General features: G+C 41.9%; 1 protein-coding gene across 1 annotated transcript in view; it reads right to left on the bottom strand.

The window, feature by feature from the left end:
* The window catches only part of LOC115798502 (uncharacterized), a 248798-nt gene that overhangs the window by 115256 nt on the left and 109545 nt on the right, over positions 1-23997 (bottom strand). Inside the window, exons 11-16 of the mRNA XM_030755366.1 lie at positions 16872-17057; positions 16714-16829; positions 15373-15484; positions 12484-12552; positions 6676-6901; positions 4766-6542 (exon numbers count right to left, since the gene is read on the bottom strand). Coding sequence (XP_030611226.1) covers positions 4766-6542; positions 6676-6901; positions 12484-12552; positions 15373-15484; positions 16714-16829; positions 16872-17057 — 2486 coding nt within the window. The remainder of the gene's footprint in view (positions 1-4765; positions 6543-6675; positions 6902-12483; positions 12553-15372; positions 15485-16713; positions 16830-16871; positions 17058-23997) is intronic.

Below are 23997 nucleotides of genomic sequence, written 5' to 3'. Positions count from 1 at the left end.
TTCACTGCGTGTAACCTGGGAGCTGGCTAAAAAGGGCAAGCCATTTGTGGACGCTGAGCTTGTGAAAGTGTGCACTTTGGGAATCGTGGAGGAGTTGTTTGCCGGTGACAAACACAAAGATGACATCGTTAACCGCGTGAAGCAGGTTCAGCTTTCGGATTCAACGGCGGCACGGAGACTAGAAACTTTGTATGAGGACAGTTTTTCTACTTTACTTGCTGAACTGAAGTGTGTGGATTACATGTCAATAGCTATGGACGAGTCTACAGATGCAACTGTTTGTGAGATATTTTAACGGGGAGCTTTTCAAAGAGGAGCTGCTGTGCCTTTTGCCCATCAAGAGCAATGCAACAGGTGAGGCCATGTACAATTCTATGAAAAGTTTCTTTGATAAGAATTCTCTGGAGCTGGATAAAATCAACCTCCTTGTAACTGACGGTGGGCCATCTATGATAGGACGAGAGAGGGGCTTAGCATCACGTCTCATAGCGGACCACCCCACAGTTAGTTCACTACACTGCATCATTCACCAGACAGTGTTGTGTGCCAAACTGTCTGGTGAAATGAAAGGAGTGATGGACACAGTGATCAAAATTGTAAATCACATTCGCTCAACTTCAAGTTTACAGCACCGGCTTTTCAAAATGCTACTACAGGAGCAAGAAGCTCAATATTCAGACCTACTACAGCACAATGATGTCAGATGGCTGAGCAGGGGGCGAGTCCTACAGCGCTTCTTTGCACTGCGCAAAGAAATCACAGAATTTCTTTCCGGTCAAAAAACAGAAAGCAGATGAGTTCTCTCAGTTTATGCAAGATCAGGAATCTGTGGCTCTGGTTGCATTTCTGTGTGATATCACTAATCACTTGAACCATCTTAACCTGCAGCTCCAGGGTGGGGATTCGAATGTGGGAGAGCTCTTTGAAAAAGTGAGCGCTTTTCAGACAACCTTGGGCGTATTCGTGACAGACATAGAGGGGAAAAAACTTCACTTCCCTACCCTGCGTGATGTTCCTACAAATGGGATTGTGCTGTCACGAATGGTAGCACTGTTAAAAAATCTGTCAGAGAACTTCAGATCGCGGTTTCACAACTTCAAAATCCCACAGCAACTGCTACTGTTTGTGCGCAACCCGTTCGCCGTTGCTGTCACCGGGAGCTGCCCAGCAGAGGCAAAAAACGCTGTGCCTGCTATCAGTGAGGGCGCTTTCCAGCTGGAACTGGTCCAGATGCAGGCTAATGATGTCCTAAAAGCCAAGTTCAGAGAGGAGAGACTGTGTGAATTTTGGGCACACTCTGTTCATCAGTATCCGAACTCTAAAAGACTCGCTATATACATTTTGACAATGTTCGGATCCACTTACATATGCGAGTCGGGGTTTTCAGTGATGAATCTAATTAAGGACAAAAAGCGCAATAGACTCACCGACTCACATCTCAACCAGTGCTTGCATATTGCCTTGACCTCTCAGAAACCAAACTTCAGTAAGCTCTCAAAGGAAATGAGATGTGTTACCTCACATTAAGCATGTAGTCAGTAACTAATAGTATGTGATGCATGAAGAGGTTAAAACATAAACATCTGATTACATACCTGTGCTGTCTGTTCCAAACTTTAAAATAACTGAAATATAGTAAAGCAGTTTTTTTTTTTTAAATTGTATTTCTGAACTATTCCAACATTTGGTGGCTTGCACTGTGCAGTTATGTGTTTAATATATTTTATAAACAGCTTTCACACCAAAAGAGCTGAAATATGTTCATTCTATGCCTAAGAACTGTTAATAATCATTTTCATTTTTGAATTTGTCCAATATTTGCCTGCATAATAGGAAACGTTCCAGCTATGCTGTTCAAGATGGTTCAAAATATATCTTGCTGAATTGCAGTGGAGCTAATAAAATGCATCAAAATATGAGCACAAGCTATCAGTCTTTTTTAAAGTTTGCTCATTTTATATGAATGTAGTTTAATGGCTGGCCCTCGGCCACTTCTCATTTTCCAAATGTGGCCCTCGGCTAGATCAAGTTGAGTATCCCTGGTGTAGACACTCAAAAGTTTGACCTGTTACCCTCCAGACAGCATTTCAGGTCAGTCAAATCACACAGCACCAGACTCACCAACAGCTTCTTTCCCTGGGCCATACAGACTGTAAATAAACAATTACACACACACACACACACACACACACCCCACGCACACGCGCACACACACACACACACACACACAATATACCATATTTCTCTTTAAAAAGAATGTGTATTTATGTGAAATAATGTACAGTGGTTTTTTTATTTGTACAGTTAATATTTTCCACATTATTTATTTAAAATTTCCTATTTTTATTGCAGCGAGCCAGACTTTGGAGTGGAGGATGCACAATTTTGTACCATGTACAATGACAATCAAAAGCTATTCTATTCTATCCTGTTCTATACTAGGGGTGCAGAAAATTTTCATTTATTCTCTCCCGGTGCTGTATAGAAATCTTTATATTCTTTTTTGGGTCATATGTTTCAGTCTGTTCAGTTTTCTCTATTTCCTGTTACGTTTTCTTGTTTATTACATCACTGTCATGGACTTCCAGCTAACCAATTTCTTGAATCCACCATTTTTTTCCTCGAAGGAGTTTTGTAGTGCAAGTTCAGTTATGCCAAAGTTGCTAGTAGACAAGACAAAATGTTCAGTTGTTGGGCATCAGAGCCTCTTCAAAGTGCCTGTTTCTCTGCCAGTAGATAATCGGACCGCTGCTATCAAACTACAAAAATGGCTGAACGGGGTGGAGTGGAACGCTCTGTGACCTGGAGGGGGGGCGGGGCGTGAAATGTCTAATTCACATTGAGGTGCCGTTTACACGAGACCGTTTTCATTTTGAAACGGTGTCATTTTGATGCGTTTCGCCCTTCTGTTTACACGACAACAGAGTGAAAACGATGTGTTTCGGAAATGGGGTCCAGAGTGGAGCCTTTCAGAAATGCACCGGCTTGCGTTCTCGTGTAAACACTTGAAACCGGGGTGATTTGAAAACGCTCGACTCGCACATGCGCACTATGGTTGCGACGGCCACAGTTTTTCGCGCACGCGCAAATTGATAAACAGTACTCGTGGATTCACGAGTGCTTCTTGTGCTTTTCTTGTGTTTTTACCGTTTTGTAATTCAGCGTTGTGTGCACAGCGATCCAACCTCATCGTCAGTCCACACAAAACCTCTCACATTGGTCGTTTTGTAAGTAATGAACAATTTGCCGCACTACCTAGTGTGTCACTCCACGCATGCGCGTCTTGCATAAACAAACTTTGCAAAGAGAAAACCAACGCCAACTTGTGGCCTGGCATGGGAACGACATCGTTTTCATCGTTTCCAGTGTTTCACATGTCCTCGTGTAAATGCGGATCGTTTCTGAAACGCCATCGTGTAAACGAAAGGCTGAAACTCATCAAAACGACACCGTTTCCAGTGAAAACGGCTTCGTGTAAACGGCACCTGAAAGAGACCACACCAAAACACTAAGATGCACCTCAGCAGGGGTAAACGAATGGCCTGTGGAGCCACAATAATGAGGAATTGAGACCAAAGCATTGCCATTCTAATTTATAAAGACCACAAGTGAATGATTTACATATGAAAAGGAAGGATTTAAGAGCATGATATGTGCCGTTTGAAGTAACTCTGCATTCACAGAAATGTTCCTCTTTCTCAGGGATCCTCACATCCAGGCCTTGAGGGCGGGTGTCCTGCAGGTTTTAGATGTGTCCCTGATCCAACACACCTGAATCAAATGTAGAAGTCATTAATTCAGTAATTCAGCCATTTGATTCAGCTGTCTTGGATCAGGGACACAACGAAAACCTGCAGGATACTGGCCCTTGAGGCCTGGATGTGAGGATCACTGCCCTATCTCATCTCCTTAACTTACATCCTCGACTAGGCATTTCTCTCAATGAAAAACTCTGTTGTGTTGGGGAGGGGATGGTGACGAGGGCAGAGAGACAGGAGAGATATTTCACACAGAACAATAAAAAAAAAAAAAACCCCGGACAATATAACAGAACTGTCTGTCTGAGCTAAAAAGCTGGTAGATGTCATGACTTAATAACATTATCACTGTTCAGTTGATATCCAGTCAATGTATGTTCAGTAATTAAGAGGTTGAATCAGAAAGTGCTGTTTGTCAATGTCTAAATGCTTGTTCATGCTGGAATTGAGAAACAAACTTATAGTGTGCCTGTTTGTGTTTCACTTTTTTTTTTTAAATGTTGAGGAGGGTGGACAGCAGCACCACAGTGGCAGGTTCCTGCTGTGATGCCACAGGGGAGCAATTGGACTATAAAGCAAATTGCAGAGTCACAGTGCTGTGAAAAAATATTTGCTTCCTTACTGATTTATTAGTTTGTTACACAATTGTCGCACTTGCATGATGATGACGATCATATATATATATATATATATATATATATATATATATATATATACACACATGCACACACATATACACAGAAAAAGAAAACCTGAGTAACATAAAATACAATTACTAAATGATGATTTAATCAATTGAGGGACAATAATGAATGAAGCCAATTATCATTTAAAGTACATGTTGTCTAATAACACCAGTTATAGTATTAAAATTTGTTTGCTAATCTGAAAATATGGAACGGTGAAAATTATGCAACAAACTAAGAAATCAATATGGATCACGTATGGATCATAAGAAGAAAATAATTTCAGTGTATTTAAGTCATGAAAGCTTTGTGATAACTTACAGAGCTTTGTTGGAGGCTTTGACCACTGGCAGCAGCCTCAGCAGAGCCTCCTCTGAAGCAGAGTATTTCTTCAGGTCAAACACATCCAGATCTTCTTCTGATGACAGTAAGATGAAGACCAGAGCTGACCACTGAGCAGGAGACAGTTTATCTGTGGAGAGACTTCCTGATCTCAGGGACTGTTGGATCTCCTCCACTAGAGAACGATCATTCAGTTCATTCAGACAGTGGAACAGGTTGATGCTTTTCTCTGCAGACAGATTCTCATTGAGCTTCTTCTTGATGTACTGGACTGTTTCCTGATTGGTCTGTGAGCTACTTCCTGTCTGTGTCAGAAGACCTTGTAGGAGAGTCTGATTGGTCTGCAGTGAAAGACCCAGGAGGAAGCGGAGGAACAAGTCCAGGTGTCCATTTGGACTCTGTAAGGCCTTGTTCACAGCACTCTGGTAGAGGTGTTGCTCTGTCTGGGAGGTTGATTTTTGTTCTTCCAGCAGATTGAGTCCAGAGTTGATGAAGGTCAGATGGACATGAAGAGCAGCCAGAAACTCCTGAACACTCAGATGGATGAAGCAGAACACCTTGTCCTGGTACAGCCCTCTCTCCTCTTTAAAGATTTGTGTGAACACTCCTGAGTACACTAAGGCTGCTCTGATATCGATGCCACACTCTGTCAGGTCTGATTCATAGAAGATCAGGTTTCCTTTCTGCAGCTGGTCAAAAGCCAGTTTTCCCAGAGACTCAATCATCTTCCTGCTCTCTGGACTCCAGTGTGGATCTGTCTCAGCTCCTCCATCATACTTGACCTTCTTCACTTTGGCCTGAACCACCAGGAAGTGGATGTACATCTCAGTCAGGGTCTTGGGCAGCTCTCCTCCCTCTCTGGTTTTCAGCACATCCTCCAGAACTGTAGCAGTGATCCAGCAGAAGACTGGGATGTGGCACATGATGTGGCAGCTTTGTGAGGTCTTGATGTGGGAGATGATCCTGCTGGCCTGCTCCTTATCTCTGAATCTCTTCCTGAAGTACTCCTCCTTCTGTGGGTCAGTGAACCCTCTGACCTCTGTCACCATGCCAACACACTCAGCAGGGATCTGATTGGCTGCTGCAGGTCGTGTGGTTATCCAGAGGTGAGCAGAGGGAAGCAGGTTCCCCCTGATGAGGTTTGTCAGCAGCACATCCACTGAGGTGGACTCTGTAACATCAGTCAGGATCTCAGTGTTGTGGAAGTCCAGAGGAAGTCGACACTCATCCAGACCATCAAAGATGAACACAACCTGGAAGTCTTCAAAGCTGCAGATTCCTGCTTCTTTGGTTTCAGTAAAGAAGTGATGAACAAGTTCCACCAAGCTGAACTTTTTCTCTTTCAGCACATTCAGCTCTCTGAAAGTGAATGGAAACATGAACTGGATGTCCTGGTTGGCTTTGTCTTCAGCCCAGTCCAGAGTGAACTTCTGTGTTAAGACTGTTTTCCCAATGCCAGCCACTCCCTTTGTCAGCACTGTTCTGATTGGTTCATCTCTTCCAGGTGAGCCTTTAAAGATGTCTTCTTGTCTGATTGTTGTTTCTGGTCTGTCTGGTTTCCTGGATGCTGTTTCAATCTGTCTGACCTCATGTTCATCCTTGACCTCTGCAGTCCCTCCCTCTGTGATGTAGAGCTCTGTGTAGATCTGATTCAGAAGGGTTGGGTTTCCTGCTTTAGCGATGCCCTCAAACACACACTGGAACTTCTTCTTCAGAGCAGATTTAAGTTCTTGTCGACAGAGCGGAGCAATGTATTCTGAAAATGCAACGATAAGCTATTAAAATGAATTATTATATATTAAGTAGACCAACATGTTGGTCCATCTCTTGAGACTTTAGTAAATATTTTAGTTTTGCAGCAGCTTAAACCTTCAGAGAAATCCTCTTACTGCTCTGCAGACGGTCAGCCAGCTCCTCCTGCTTCATTCTCCTCAGGAAGTGCAGTGTGATCTCCACAAAAGCCTCTCTGCTTCTCTTCTGCTCTTTATCCTCACCCTCCAAGGCCGTGTCACCCTCCCCATGACTCTCTAAGCATTCTGGGTAATCTGGACTCAGAACCTTCTGCATCTTCTTCAGTTCATTCTTCACAAACGTGATGATGTTGTCCTCCAGCAGCTGGAACAGAATACTATATGAACGACCCAATCAGACTGAATCATAGAGCCAAACATCAGATCACAATGAGAATCTACTGGTCTACAGCAAAGATGTTTCTAAAATAAATGCAGTCAAACTTCACTCATTTTAGGCCACTGAGATTAAAAATGATGTTTAGTTGTTGGTTCGTTCTAGTTTCCATGATATGCTTCAAGGTCTGTTTTAAAACCAAAATTCTCCTAAAACCAATAAAATACATTTTGCATGCATTACAATTTTATCAAGTTTGAAATCCAAATATGTACTTCCAGATCTCATATTATCTAAATTGGATTTATGACTTGGATTGGACTGTCCTTATAGCAGAAAATTTGTTATGCTGCAACTTTAAATTACTTAGCAAATACGCCCCCTTGAGGACCACAATGCCCCTACATGTGCCCCAATTGGGCAACCCATAGTGTGGGTTTACTGTGTTCTGTGGTCATGCTAAGCAGAGAGTGGCTCACAGTGCAGCCCATTGTAAGCCTGCAGCAAATCCATAGTATGCCCACATGAAGTGTGTTCAGTCTTACTGATTTTTACTTCTGTCCTTCCTGACAAAATCCATAAATCAGGAATCTTTTCACTTGTTAGGCAAATGTGTAAACCGCTAAACTATTAAATTAAAAATCAGTCTCACAAAATGTAATATGACCTGATAAATTTCACTTCTTCAGTTATTTTGCAGTCACCTTGTCTTAGACTCATATTTCTGACAGTGTTATAAAACTTGTTCAGTGGTTTCATGTTCTACACAATTGTCACATTGCCTATAATTTTTTTCCCTTATTATAAATAAAATTCAAGCAAATATGCCCATGTAGGCCAACAACATTGTTGATTTCGTTGACAAAATATTTACGTCGTAGTTTTCATCAATGACCCTTTTTTTCATGATAAAAACGAGACAATAACTAAATAAAAACTACCTAAAAGGATAAAAACTATGATGAAATTAAATGATACTTTCATCAACGAATGAAAACGAGACAAAAATGCTTGGTGGGCACCACATCCAATCAGAACTGATTTCATTTTGTGACCGGGCGGGACAAGTTAGGAAAACATCCAATCAAACGCACAGTTGCACAAATTTACTCTAAACCTGGGAAGACCAAACTAGCCTGTGATTTGTCTTTACTTCCGATAGAACTAAGTTATGTAAACAATGTCAGCAGGGAGAAAGAGAAGAGCCGATGTGTGGACACATTTGTCCTTTGATAAGTGACAAACAAAACGCTGTGTAAACCATGTGGGGCGACTATCTCGGGTAAAAACATGACAAATCTTAAACAACATTTGCAAACCAGTCACCCAGATCTCCATGCAAAGGTGAGCATTTTAATGTCATGCAGGGTAAAGTGTTTTTCCCAGTTTAGCTTTTGTGTTTAGAGAAAATCTCCACACCGCGGTGGATTAGCCTTTCCTAATCTTAGTCCTGAACACTGCCCTGTACCTTTCAGAGCGTACTGCTGTAAAACGCTCGTAATATCTCAGTAAGGTGGTGTTAATGATCAGGTGTGTGGGAAGCAGGTGAAACACTAATGTTAATATTATTAATAATATTCCATAACTTTTAATAAATGTTTAATTTTGTGAAGTGTGTATAATGACTAATTCAATGGAACTGAAGAAAAAGCATTTACATTTTACACCCTTTATATTTTAGTCAACTAAATCGACTGTAGAGTTAGTCGACTATATTCTTACGATAATTTGTTGACTAAAACTAGACTAAAACCAAAACTATTCAGATGATGTTTTTCCTTCTTGCTCTTGACAGAGACGGTCGCATTCTTCCTCTCTCCCTGCCCTCCCTATCTCTCCTTCTTGCTGCTTGCTGTGAGAGCGTCTCTCACACACTGTCCGAATAAGAATAAGATTGCAACATGGATCTGGCAAGCTGGGCTCTAAACACCATTGATCAAATTTTCTCCACTATGAGATCGGGGAAAGGGGAGCCTGCGTGTCCAAGTGGAACAGACCCGGTCGGATACGTGATCGATTCTTGGAGCTCGTGGAGACCTGTGTGCTTCTCAGCCCTGGAGGTAGAGGACGTGGAAGACATCTACATATTCGGCTATGTGGTAGCAGTATCTCTTCTGTTTGGGCTTGGAGGATACCTGATTTACTGGGAAATTAAGAAAATCTGGGCAGCAGTTCAACATCTGCAGAGGCTGCTGACCCAGGTGGATTCGGCTGTGCAAAGCCATACAAACTCAGACTCAAAGCCTGTTGGACCTGAGCCGTAAAGTGGACGGGTAGTCCAGCTGAGAACGTGCTCGCAGGCGAGAGGGGTTCGATCCGGAGATAAGGTTCGGTTCTGCATGGTGAGGACGGTAACTAATGAATTTGGAATATTGGATTACTGAATGGGTTCCCCAGTGAGACTGAAGGCTGTTGGAAAAAAACAAGCAGCCTGTTCCAAAACAACATCTACATTATCAGGAATTCGGCTCCCTAGCCGGGTCTTGGGCTGGTAATCATATCTCTCCAGGACAATGTGTGACGGTCGCTCTTCCTCTCAGCCCCCCTCTGTGATTTGTGAAGCTGGATCTGGTGTACCACGGCTGCTGATGAACTTCCATCACTATCAGCGAACTGTTTTGGTTAGGAACTGGCATCTGGCTCCACAATGCCCTGACCCTCTCGTCTCCGTCTGCATCCCCTCCTGCCCCCCCTCCTTCCCCACCATATTGCTGTCCTGGCTTTAAATGTGCAAATATGCTTTGCTAAGGTGGTTTTTTTTGGACCCTGACCCTGATGACTTTTTTTTTAACCTAACTACCCCATGGTGTGTTGTTTTCTTTTTCTGGGGACTGATTGTACCGGCGGCGCCAGTGTGGCTGCGGCTGAGGACACCCATCTCCCCTATGTTAGTCTTGTCTGTTTTCTGGATGGTTGTTCTGAACGAAATTTCGTTATATGTACAATGTATGTTGTATGTGTAATGCCAATAAAGTTTTATCCTATCCTATCCTATCCTATGACTAAGTTATGACTAAAACTAAATTACATTTTATCAAGAGACTATGACTAAAACTAAATCAAAATTTGCTGTCAAAATTAACACTGGCCAACAGTAGGTAGGTGTTGGTGAACTGCGGAGTAGTGCCCACAACAGTTTTGACCTGTATGGGGTTTCTATGGTTTGCCAAAGAAAACCCTCATGGGGACCCTAAAGGGCACATGTGCTGTAGCTCCCACATGGGCTAGCCTGCATGGGCTCCATGTGTGTTTTCTTTGAGCAAACCCACTGTGGGGTAAACACAGGATTTTGTTTGGGGGGCCTAAAAGGGCAAAACTGCTATGGACACCAAATGGGGTCAGGGCAGTGACAACCTTCATTCCAAAGAGCATATATATATATATATATATATATATATATATATATATATATATATATATATATATATATATATATATACAGAGAGAGAGAGAGAGAGAGAGAGAGAGAGAGTGGTATGCAAAAGTTGGGCACCCCTGATATTTTCATGATTTTCCTTTATAAATCATTGGTTGTTCAGATCAGCAATTTCGGTTAAATCTATCATATAGCAGATGAACACAGTGATATTTGAGAAGTGAAATGAAGTTTATAGGATTTACAGAAAGTGTGCAATAATTATTAGGCAGGTACATAAGTTTGAGCACCCCAACAGAAAAATGATATCAATATTTAGTAGATCCTCCTTTTGCAGAAATAAAAGCCTCTAAACGCTTCCTATAGCTTCCAATGAGAGTCTGGATTCTGGTTGAAGATATTTTCTTCTTTCCAAAACATCTCCAGTTCAGTCAGGTTTGATGGTTTCTGAACATGGACAGCCTGCTTAAATAACTCCACAGATTTTCAATAATATTCAGGTCTGTGGACTGAGATGGCCATTCCAGAATGTTGTACTTGTTCCTCTGCATGAATGCCTTAGTAGACTTTGAGCAATGTTTAGGGTCGTAGTCTTGTTGTAGCATCCAGCACCGGCGCAACTTCAACTTTGTCACTGATTCTTGAACATTGTTCTCAAGAATCTGCTGATATTGACTGGAATCCATACGACCCTCAACTTTAACAAGAGTCCCAGTACCTGCACTGGCCGTGCAGCCCCACAGCATGATGGAACCACCACCAAATGTTACTGTGGGTAGGAAGTGTTTGTCTTGGAATGCTGTGTTCTTTTTCTTCCATGCATACCACCCCTTGTTATGTCCAAATAACTCAGTTTTAGTTTCATCAGTCCACAGCACCTTATTCCAAAATGAAGCTGGCCTGTCCAAATGTGCTTTAGCATACCTCAGTGACTCTGTTTGTAGTGTGTGTGCAGAAAAGGCTTCTTCTGCATTACTCTCCCATACAGCCTCTCGTTGTGTAAAGTGTGCTGAATAGTTGAACGATGCACAGTGACACCATCTGCAGCAAGATGATGTTGTAGGTCTTTGGAGCTGCTCTGTGGGTTGACTATGACTGTTCTCACCATCCTTCACCTCTGCCTCTCTGAGATTTACTTCTGGCCTTAACTAGAACTGTGCCTGTGGTTTTCCATTTCCTCACTATGTTCCTCACAGTGGAAACTGACAGCTGAAATCTCTGAGAGAGCTTTTTGGATCCTTCCCCTGAACCATGATGTTGAATAATTTTTGTATTCAGCTCATTTGAGAGTTGTTTTGAGGCTCCCATGTTGCCACTCTTCAGAGAAGATGCAAAGAGGAGAAACACTTGCAATTGGCCACCTGAACCCTTTTTCATAATTGGATTCACCTGTGTATGTAGGTCAAAGGTCAATGAGCTTACAAAACCAATTTTGTGTTCCAATAATTAGTGCTAAAGGTATTCAAATCAATAAAAAGACAAGGGTGCCCAAACTTATGCACCTGCCTAATTTTGTTTAAATAATTATTGCACACTTTCTGTAAATCCTATAAACTTAATTTCACTTCTCAAATATCACTGTGTTTGTCTGCTATATGATATATTTAACTGAAATTGCTGATCTGAACAACCAATGATTTATAAAGGAAAATGATGAAAATTATCAGGGGCACCCAAACCTTTGCATACCACTGTATATTAGGCATAATATAATATTGTACATGCAGAATTTAAAGTGTTCTGGAACCTTCAGTTAATGAGCAGTTAAATCTCATATATCACACATGCATATGACTGTGGTGCTCCAGCTGACAGCATAGAGATACTTGCTCAGTAATAACAAGACAATGACATATTCACGCATCACTTCCTGTGTGAACATAGCTTTAAGGTTCCCACACCTGCAAAATCCCATTTAAACCCTGTGGAAATGGAACATTTTCATTTTCTTGAACAATGTGTTGTTCAAAGTGCTGTGACTCATAAATTAGACCAGTGAAATGTAAAGCGTCGCATTTCCTCTGTTGGTGCTCTACGTAGTTAAATAAAGAAAAAATGGTTGTGGAACATCTATAGACAGAGATCCATAAGAAAAAGCTAAAATGTTGAGCAGTGCAATCCACTGGTGTACAAAGTGCAGCATGGAGATGACTGAAAGAACAGATGTAACAGTAGTTGTTGTACATGTACAAACCATAAATATGGAGTCCAGCTGTGTTTGATGCTGCTGGGCAGACTGACCACTGGGAACCTGTGAGCTCTCCTGATCCACTCTGTGAAGGAATCATGAAGAATTAGCTCTCATCCACACAGGGACCAACACAAGCTCAAAGTCCATGAAGTGATGTTTGGATGAAGAGTGAAGCAGATGACTCCCTGTAGCAGCAAAGCTTTACTAGCCCTCAGTGATCCCACTGAGAATCTACAGCTCAGTCTGCAGCTGTTCACAGCTTTCAGCTCACTGTGGTTTAGTCCTAACAGCTCTCACCAACTCCTTCACAAAGATTTCCTTTCAGCTGAAGCGCCCTGGAGTAAGACAGTCTCTCTCTCTGTGCTTTCACTGCTGAGCTCCCAGTTCTCAACAACTTCCTCTGAGTCACTAAAACACTATAGATCGAATGCACTGTGTGAAATGATTTGCTTTGGAAGTAGCACTGATCAATTCGAGCTCTGCTTCCTTTCAACAAATGCCTGCTACTCTTTGGAAATGTCTTTAGGAGACTCAGCATTTCCTTCCATCAATCTGTTTATTAGCTGAAAAATAATCAGTGTGATCTTTTCTATCTCTGCGTATTAGAGGAACTAATACATGCTTCTACATTTAGAAGGCCTGACTGCAGTATTCTGCTCTCTGTTCTACCTACAAATGTTAGAAATAGAAACTAGAACTGATTCAGAACTGTATCCAGAATGCTTACGAGGACCAGAAGGAGAGAAATGGTTCCACCCATTGAGAGGTGGGAAGTAACGAAGTACAAATACTTTGATACTGTTCTTAAGTAGATTTTTCAGTTATCTGTACTTTACTCGAGTATTTATTTTTCTGACTACTTTTTACTTTTACCCCCTACAGTTTTACACAAATATCTATAGTTTCTACTTCTTATATTTTTTAAACAGGCTCATTACTTTAGGTTTAATGCATCTGAGGGAGCTTTTTGTTTCCAGTCAGTGCGCTGTCAAGCATCAAACTGGTCTGAACAGAAACTGAGGAATAATAACTTTATCTGCAGTGTTTTGTAGGGAGCTTTTAGGACAGCCTGATAATAATGAATTACAATAGTCCAGCCTAGAAATAATAAATGCATGAATTAGCTTTTCAGCATCACTCTGAGACAGCATGTTTCTAATTTTAGAAATATGGCCCAAATGCAAAAAAGCAGTCCTACATATTTGTTTAATATGCGCATTGAAGCACATATCCTGGTCAAAAAAGACTCCAAGATTTCTAACAGTGTTACTGGAGGCCAAAGTAATGCCATCTAGAGTAAGTATCTGGTTCGACACCATGTTTCTAAGATTTGTGGGGCCAAACACAAGAACTTCAGTTTTATCTGAATTTAGAAGCAGGAAATCAGAGGCCATCCAGGCCTTTATGTCTTTAAGACATTCTTGCAGTTTAACTAATTAATGTGTGTCATCTGGCTTCATGGTTAGAAGCTGGTTATCGTCTGCATAACAATGAAAGTGTATGCCGTGCTTTCTAATAGTACTGCCTAATGGAAGCATGTATAAGGTAATTAAAATTGGTCCTAACACAGAACCCTGTGGAACTCCATAATTAACCTTAGTGTGTGAAGAAGACTCCCCATTCATCTGTGAAGAAAGCAAGGAGAGATTTGGGCTGCTGGCTCACAGAAAGAACATCCCTAGGGAGCTAGGAAGGCAAGAGAAGGCGATACTAAGGAAAGGCGGTTACTCAGGAAGTCGTGGAGGAGAGCTGGGGAGTGCGAGAAGAAGGGTCTGAAAGTACTCTGGGACCAGGTCAGAGACAGGCTTGCAACACTGAGGAGGGCTGAGCGAATCCACAGTGGGAGAAGCAAGAAAAAGAAGTAGAGGATATGGTTCTTCCAGGATCCTTTTAAGTTCATCAAGGGCTTACTGGAGGAGAGGAAAAACGAGAAGCTGGAAATCACTGCGCAAGACCTAGAGGACCACATCACAAAACAACTAGGTGACAGTGAGAAAAACACTCCACTTGGTTCGCCAGACTATGTGTTTCGCCCTGCAGACCCAGAATCCCAGTTTGACACCGCAACACCTAGATGGGTGTAGATCAGGCAGGTTCTAGACAAAGCAAGATCTGCCTCTGCACCAGGACTAAATGGTGTACCTTACAGGATCTACAAGAATGGTGTTCAAGCTCCTTTGGAATCTGACGAGAGTTGCTTGGAAGGTGCAAGTCATTCCATCTGAGTGGAACAGGGCAGTGACAACCCCAGCAACACCCAGTTCAGAGGTATCACCCTACTGAATGTGAATACAGCTTGCACATCGTTAACATGGCAATTACAATATTATTGTAGACGATATATATCACACACCCCTAGTGGCAAAATGACTGACCAACTATCTCCTAGCTAATAAGTATCTTGACACCAGCTGCCAGAAAGCCAGAATCCCAGGATGCATAGAACACTCATCCATGATCTGGAACCAGATTCAGACATCCAAGTGTGACAAGACAGACCTCCATGTTGTCTGGCTGAACCTAGAGAATCCTTATGGCTCTTTTCCCTATCAGCTCACCACCTTTGCCCTTGAATTCTTCTACATTCCATCTTGTATCCAGAACTTGGTATCCAAGTACTTTGACAATTTCCAACTCTGCTTTTCAACACAGGAGGCTACAACTGGTTGGCACCACCTTGAGAAGGGCATTGCCATGGGATACACAGTCTCTCCTATCCTCTTTACAGTGGCCTTTGAGATTATCCTGATCATCAGGAGACAGATGGTTTGAGGAGTAAGATCACCTACAGGCCAACGATTACCAGCCTTCTGAAGTTACATGGACAATGTAACAAGTCTCCTACCGACTGGACTTGTACTGTTTCCTCAAAAGGTTTGAAGAACTCCTTACCTGGGCCAGAATGATAATCAAACCATCCAAGTCTCGCAGCCTCTCAATTTGCAAAGGAGCCACGAACAACCTCATCTCCTTCACAGTGAATGGGGAAAGGATTCCACTACTGCTGAGATATCAGACAGTCACATGACTGCTACCACCATGAAACCACCCTCCAAAGGCCTGGAAAGGTTTGACAGATGCTATCTCCCAGGGAAACTCAAGGTTTGGTGCTATTTACCCTATACCAGCATTTGATGTGGCCTCTCAGATAACATCAACCACAGTGTCAAAGGGCAGTAGTTTCATCCACAAGTGACTGGGCCTGCCACATAGCCTCTCCAGCACAGCCCTCTTTGGTTGAAACTTGCTTCAGCTGCCACTGAAATCTATCACTCTTGGCTACAGACAGGAGAAGGTGAGGCTTGTGCTAGAGCTCAGATCCATCTGTAAGAGACACCAAAGCACCAGTCCAAAAGAGTCGCAAGTGGTAGGTGGAGGTTGCATTTGACCAAGCCATAAGCAGGCTGAGGCACCTTGAGATTGTTGGCAGGATACAAATCAGAGAGAGCTGGACTAGGATGGAGAAAAGCTCCCAGATTCTGGTCTAAAGTATCTAGGAAGGAAAGGAAAGAGCTCATAGTCTAAGAAGTGGTCAGGGCAGAGGAAGAGCATTATAAGATCAGAGCACTCAGCCAACGGCAGCAGGGATGTTGGACGACCTGGGAAGGAGTGATTGACAATTCCATAAGCTGGGCAGACATGTGGAGGATGCCCCATGCTAGATTAAGCTTCCTTATCAAAGCCACATATGACACACTCCCTAGTCCCAGCAATCTCCGGCTTGGGTTTGGCTCTGAAGAAATCTGCCAGCTCTGCAATGCTCCAGGCCCAAGTCTGCAGCACATCCTCTCCAGCTGTAAAACATCCTTGGTGCAGGGTTGGTATAGGTGGTGCCATGACAGAGTACTGCACAAATGTGCGAAGGTACTGGAAGCATGCAGGCTTGAAGCAAACAGAGACCAGCTAGTAACATACTAGCAGCTGATCCACTTTTCTAAGAAAAGGAGCCAGGGCACAGAAAGCAGTCAAAGTGAAAGATCACTGCTAAAGCCTGGGTGTGATTGGAACTTGAGAGTTGACCTTGACTGCCAGCTCAAGTTCGCAACAGAGATCACAAAAACTTCTCTATGGCCAGATATCATCATGTGGTCCACCTCAGCATGGACAGTGACTATGGGAGAGCTCCCTATACCATGGGAGGGAGGGATGGAGGCAGCCTTTGGTAGGAAGAAAGATAAATACTCGAAGCTGGCAGCTGTGTGGAGAGAGGCAGGGTGGTCAGCTGTCACTTACCCTGTTGAAGTTGGCTGCAGAGGCTTTGTGGGAAAATCAATCCAGAGCATCTGGGTCACTGTCCACAAGGTGAAGAAGGCCTTCAAAGAGCTGGCAGAACAGGCAGCTGGCTGTGTCTAAGAAGAAAAGACAAGGCTTGGGGAAAGCAAGGATCCTACAGTCGGCTGCAAGAGCGGTAGGGAGACGTCTCTGTCCATTGCTCCGCCACCACAAGATGTTCCGGGATTGGGGGAGCAAAACATTGATGAGTGGTGGTTCCCTACTGACAACTCTGCAATCGACCCATTGGCACCGTTGGTGATGTGCCAGGCAGCAATGCCCAGCAGGTAAACCATCACCTGTGCCTATATGTGTAAAGAAGACTCCCCATTTACATAAAGAAATTGGAATCTATTAAATAATTGTGACCCAAACCACTGTAGTGCAGTACCTTTAATACCTATAGCAAGCTCTAATCTCTGTAAAAAAATGTTATGGTCAACAGTATCAAAGCTGCACTGAGGTCCAACAGGACAAGAACAGAGATGAGTCCACTGTCAGAGGCTGTAAGAAGATCATCTGTAACCTTCACTAATGCTGTTTCTGTACTGTGATGAATTCTGAAACCTGACTGAAACTCTTCAAATAAACCGTTCCTCTGCAGATGATCAGTTAGCTGTTTTACAACTACTCTTTCAAGAATCTTTGAGAGAAAAGGAAGGTTGGAGATTGGCCTATAATTAGCTAAGACAGCTTGGTCAGTGATGGCTTTTTAAGTAGAGGTTTAATTACAGCCACCTTGAAGGTCTGTGGTACATAGCCAACTAATAAAGACAGATCATTTTTAGGATCGAAGCATCAATAATTGGAAAGAGTTCTTTGAACAGTCTAGTAGGAATGGGATCTAATAAACATGTTGCTGGTTTGGAGGAAGTAACTATTGAAGTTAACTCTGAAAGATCAATTGGTGAGAGAGAGCCCAGACAAATGTATTCATTGTCTGAGTTATGTATTATTTTATGTGTTATTTTTCTAAGTTGTATTTTCAGTGATTTTTTTTTTTTCATCCTTTTTGGTAACCTTGAACTGACATGTTTAAAGGACCAGTTCATTAATTTTTATTTGCATTACATTGCTATATTAATCAGAGTTACTCAATGGACACAAGGCTTTATAACATGACCAGAGGAGAGCCAGGCCTAGCAGGCACACAACACACACAGCTCTTGGATTTCTCTATTCCTGCATTACAGTTGACTGTCACTAAATGATCTAGAGATCCAATTCTGTCTCCTGTCTTGTCACGGCAGAACACAATGCAGATTTCAACAGGCATAAAAAACCCACAGTTTACCTTTTCCTTCCACACATTTATTTCTTTATAATTATTTACTTTGGTCCTTGAATCCAAGGTGGAGCTTCTTTTCTATTTTATGTTTTTTTCTTTATTTTTGGGAGGTGGGAGAGTGGGGCTTTCCTTATTGGTATGATACATTTTCTCAGTGATACTCTGTTATTATATTTACTCTATTTTTTTGTTTTTGTTTTTGTTTGCCCTCATATCATTGACTCTTTGAGTCCTTGGAGAGTACGTCCATATTTCAAGAATATCTTTTCCTTCCATTTTTATATTAACTTTCTTGTCATCTTTGAAACACTTTGTGAACACTGCCATACAAATAAAGTTTGATTTTTCCAGCTTCTCTCCATGAACATGAAGCTCCTTAATAAACACATCAGTAAGTAGACTTTGATTCTATAGCACTCTAACAGTAAAGTGCTTTACAGTTTACAACACTATAAAAAAAATCATAAAACACTGACACATTTAGAGCATCGACCCACAGACTGAACATTTTAGTAATTTCTTGTAAACAAACAATCAAACAAACATCTCTTTCAGTTCTGGTGTCTGACAGGGAACTGTTACAGACATGTGAGCTCCTTGTTTTACACTTTGTTTCATTTTTGGTTCCAGGAAATATCTTTAAACCTTGGATGGAAAGTTTATTGCCGACAGTCCAGAGGAAGATATAACAATGATCCATAAACCTTCATGAAGACAAAAGTGTCACCAGGACATCGAGCAGAGCAGGGTTATTTTAGTTAACGAAAATGAACGAAATAATAAAAACTGAAATTGGAAAAAGATTTTCATTAACTGAAATAAATAAAAACTACAATTAAAAGCAAAAACTGATAACTAACTAAAAATGTATTGTGAAATTAGAGATAAAATGACCTTTTTTTCATGTTGGTCATTTTATTTAAGCCTTGCGGATTGACATGAAATCATTTTTTCCACTCTAGCAGTTTAAGCTGGGAGCTCCATCAGGCAGCTCTGTACGTGCGTGCCTATGTGCTCGTGTGCTCACCACGCTGGTTCTCACAGTAATGTCCGCGGTCTGCTGAGAAAGCAGTCGCGTATGAAGTTTCTTTGAGGACGATAGCCCAGATAGAAGCGAGTGTCTTGTTGTGGATCATGAAAACATGTGTGGAACACTTTTCAGTCAGAAAAAAACCATCAACATCAAAGTCCACCTGAGAAGCGCACAACAGCTACAGGAACCGCTCTGATCCTATGACGTAACCCAACTTGGACCGCTGGAGAAACGTGACAACTCGTCGGCTCCACTTGGCCAGCAACGTTGTGATTAACCTGTTTAGTCCTTGTGCGTTTCCGGCTACTTTATCAGTCAGAGAATAACAATCAGGAATAATAATCAAAGATCAATATAAGGACTCACAAATGTCAGGAAATTCCTGGAGGGAGACGCTGAAACTATCGGACTGAAGAAAGTGAACAAACAGGCACAAATATGTTTGCAGCCAAAAAACTGAGCACAAAGAGCGAGGACCAAAAAAAGTCCCAGCCGGCACCGCATATAAAACACCTGCACATGACCACAAGGTAATTAACACACACAATCCAGCTACACAAGCATAAATGTGGACATGAGGTCGGACACTTCGTAGGCCGCAAAGACCCTGCAAGTCTAATTAGGAGCTAGCTCCAAAACAGAAGCAGCTTCAGGTGGTGGAGAACATCAGGATGCTGCTGGATTTGACCTTTGACTCCTTCAGAGAGTTTGTTTTTGTCAAACACCACATGTAGGTGTTGTTAATCTACTGCACTGACACTGAACGTTATTGTAGAGTTTATTGTAGAGTTTATTGAGTTTTGGAGTTCATATTTTCTTTGTTTCTCCCTGTTGATGTTCATGAGTGTCCTTAATCTTACACACATTTAGCCTGTAGTGCTGCTGTCTGTGAACAGTTGTTGTTGAATATATTTCTTTAAAGGGATCTTTGTCCAGTTTTTATTACACAATAGTCACTTTTGCACCTTGAATCTTGCAGCTGATTAAGTTTGAAAATACTAAAATTAATACTGAAACTAACTAAAACTAAACTATGATGTAAAATCCAAAACTATTCTAACCCTGGAGCAGCACTGAAGTGGCATCAAAGCAGAAAAAAATTATTCATCTTCCTCTTTCCAGCAATGTGTTTAAATCAAAGCTCAAAGGAGCCCCCTGCTGGAGCAGCTGCAGTCCTACAGACACTCAGCCTCTTCACTACACAAACACCTCCTACAACATCCATTCTTTACACTCTGACTGCTGTGTTTGTGGAACAAACTCCAACACACACCGCTTTACATATGAACACAGAAATGTGTGTGAAAAAGAGCTGAGCTGACATTAAACATGATGGAGAATTTATTCAGAAACACTGAGTCAGGAACAACATTTAGACACACATTACCTCTCTGCAGGAGGAGGAACACCTGATTTAAAGTCAAGAATGAAATCTTTTGACTGGTCACTCTTTAAGGACACACAGCTGGGTTCAGGTTCAGGTTCAGGTTCAGGTTGGTTCCTGTGAATAATGATGCAGCAGTGATGTGAGTGCTGAGCTGTGACATGGAGAAGAGTCATGGACAGTTAGAGATGGTCATCTCACCTCTGAGCTTTGGTCTGGCTCTCATGTTCCCCACACAGAGTGGTTTTAGAGGGAGGGACTCCCTCCTCTCTGTCCTCACACTGATCCATGCTGCTGAATTCACACCAGCTCACACACACTTTCTACCTTCACCTGCAGAGGAAACACACATCATTCATGGTCACATCAACTGAAATCCTCCTTTCATCATGTGTGCAGCTGAATGCAGTCAGACAGTGTGAGGCAGACGAAGTTGAAACCAGCAGATCTACTTCTACTATCAGTATTTTGGCTGGAAATGTATTTAACACCTGAATGCAGTATGGTCACTGAGAAAGAAGTACAAGCAAAGCTTTTGGATAAAATAATTCTTGTCCTAATAATTATTTCATTGATATGATCACATTTTAACTGCTGTGACTCTCCGTCCTGAAACAGGCTCAGAGCTGCAGCAGCAGATGGTTCTGAGGTTTCAGCTGAGACAGTCAAACAATCCTGAACTAATCTGTGAGAGTGAAGATGATGATAGAAGTTTCAATTTAACTTTGGATTTTTATTTGTGTTTTTAATCAGACTTGACTGGAGGTTCTAATCATGCATTTCTTCTGACCATTAACATTAAAATAATTTAGATAATGTTTTAAAATAATTACTGAAACAAGTGACCAGAGACATTTTAATATGACTTTAAGCTGCAACTCTAGAAGGCCTTTTTGTTTTTTATGTATAATTTTGGCCTTTCCATTGTTATTATTACCACTATTACTACACACTGTGGAGGGTTAGTGAGAGAGTTATTTAAGTCCTGAGTAACTGAATAAAATCCATGTTAAGTTATATTAGTATGCAGTATGACTCTGTGCTCCCCACACATCAGAGGACACATATATTAATTATTAATGTTAAATGAAGTACATCTCAAACTAGGAGATAAAACATATTTCCCAGAGGAAAACTGCCAGATGAATAAATGAATAGAATAGAATAGAATAGAATAGAATAGAATGCCTTTATTGTCATTATACAGGATGTACAATGAGATTGGAGTTGTTGCTGCACATATAACAATGAACTGCAGGTATGTGACAGGATCATTGGAGACTTACAGCAACACTTAGAGGGAACCAGTAGGGGGCGCTTTATGGTCCCTGTTAAATATTCTCCCTGAATTATGGAGAATATTTAACAGACAAACATGAACTTTGATTCTTCATGAAACATGAACAAATCTCCACCTGTAGACTCTGTTTGAAAGGCTCTGAGCTGATGATGAAGACTTTGTTTTTAAACATATCAAAGATGAATGAGTCCTTATCTGCTCTCCACATAATAACATCCACATCAGGACACCAACAAACAAACAGCAACGTTTCCACTTGTGATCAAAACAAAAGCTCAGCGACTCGAATGATTCAAAGTTCCACTTACTCAGCTTCTTCCCAAGAACTTCTTCACTCTGCAGTTTTCTGCTGTCTGAAGCAGGTCTGTGTAGAAGAACAGAGAAAACCCTCTGAATCTGCTCTAATCAGTTCTCTGTGTCTGCAGGCTGCCCTCACATTAAACACATCAGCTCTAAAGGAGTCTGAAGGTGCAGCTCACAGGTCAAAGATCAGCTGCTGCTCCCTGATAGGACTTTAATCTCTTCAATAATTAACCTGCAACTGCTATGACACCTTAAACAACCCTAAGAACTAATGAATCTCCTCATCTCTGACACCAACAAGACTGTTTGCTTTTACATTTACATTACATTTAAATGTTTGCCATTTTATTCATTGGGTAAAAAAAAAAAACCCAACAGCATGTTGGAAGGAAAAGCTCCGAGCAGAAACGGGGAAAGACGAAAATCCTCCGAACAGCTCCGAACAGTCACGGAGTTAAACGATGGATGTCCGGCTGCCCTCAGCCTGCAGCTGCTGACAGGGGAAAAGGTGTGCAGTCAGCAGGAGCTGCTTGGATTATATGAAGAAACTGTGCACATCTAAACTCTATTATAATAATAACTATATTATTGGCTCCGACATTCATTGATTTGTGGGCTTTATAGATGTTTTTATGGAGACCAAGAAAGAGAAGGAGAACTGCAGACAGCATTAACATTAAAGAAAGTTTCCTTTAACTCCTCACATGGAAAACTCTTCAAGTTTCACTGCATATTATTGCTGTGTCCTAGAAACATGCTGCCTCGCCTTTCCCAGCACTTCCTGAACGGCTGCATTTTCCTTCAAAAGGAATCACATGTTGATGTGTTTGCAGAGCTGCAGCTCCCTCACTGAGGAAATCCATCACTGCTGTTTGAATAAAGCTTTTTCTTCAATGATGAACTCGGCCGTGTCAGCAGAAAGGAAATCAAAGTCAGCGCACGAGGACATGAAGACGTTTGCATTGTGACTGAGGACAAAAACCTCCACAGTTTCATCTCTGCAGCTTTAAAGATGGAAAATGAATTTAGATCAGCTGCAGGAACGTTACGGAAAACAGACGCAATCTGGAAAAATCCAGATTCCACATTGATTTCAGTCACCATCATGTTAGGATATGATGTTATATTAACTTACAGTGAGCAGCGAGGTCACAGCCAAAAACACAGCAAAGTGTAGAAAGAGCACAAAGTGCATTTGTATGTGCTAACATGCTGACTGGTGTCTGTAGGTGATCTCATAGGCAGCGTCACTGCTGTCACAGCTGCTTCTTCCTGTTTTTGGCCCACAATATAAAGCAGATCAATAACACATATCCTGGACGGGCAGCAGGAAGACACACGCTCATCTCTGAGGACCACAATAATGTGAAAGAGCTGCAAACTGCTGCTGATGCTGTCACTTTAACCCTTTATAGGACACTCACTGACACACTCAGAGTGTTATTGGAGGACAACGAGACTTCATCACTTTGGCACATTTTTCAAAATGTTTCATTTTCATGGAGAAAATCAGTGAAGTCTCCAAATTTGGTTCCTTGCTGTAAGAGGTCAAAAAGTCCAAGAAGTGACAAAAACACAGAAAGATGCTGAAAGGAACGAGTATCTGAGAACATTATAAATTTATAGAGCATTAGGACATTTCTTCATGACCACAGGCTTCTTAACCTCACTGAGGCGCAGGATGGGCGTCACAGAGAAAGTGTGTGAAATCACCAACAACAGTAACTGACCCTGGAAAGGCTTAAAGAATAAACTCCGCCCCTCCTCCAACAGGTGAGCCATCTTTGAGCCTTCACAGTCAAAGTGACTGACAGCTCCAGGACTGAGTCCAAACAGCACACACACCTGAGGTGGAGCTGGAGGACTGTGAGGAGCAAGTCAACACATGTGACAGAAAGTGTGCTGGATTTGATTTGTGGACATTGAAGTGATTTAAC

This window comes from Archocentrus centrarchus, chromosome 2 (genome assembly GCF_007364275.1).
Source record: "Archocentrus centrarchus isolate MPI-CPG fArcCen1 chromosome 2, fArcCen1, whole genome shotgun sequence".
In the NCBI taxonomy this organism is placed as follows: Eukaryota; Metazoa; Chordata; class Actinopteri; order Cichliformes; family Cichlidae; genus Archocentrus; species Archocentrus centrarchus.
Note: the sequence above shows the minus strand (reverse complement) of the source record. Positions and strands in the feature narration are given on the sequence as shown.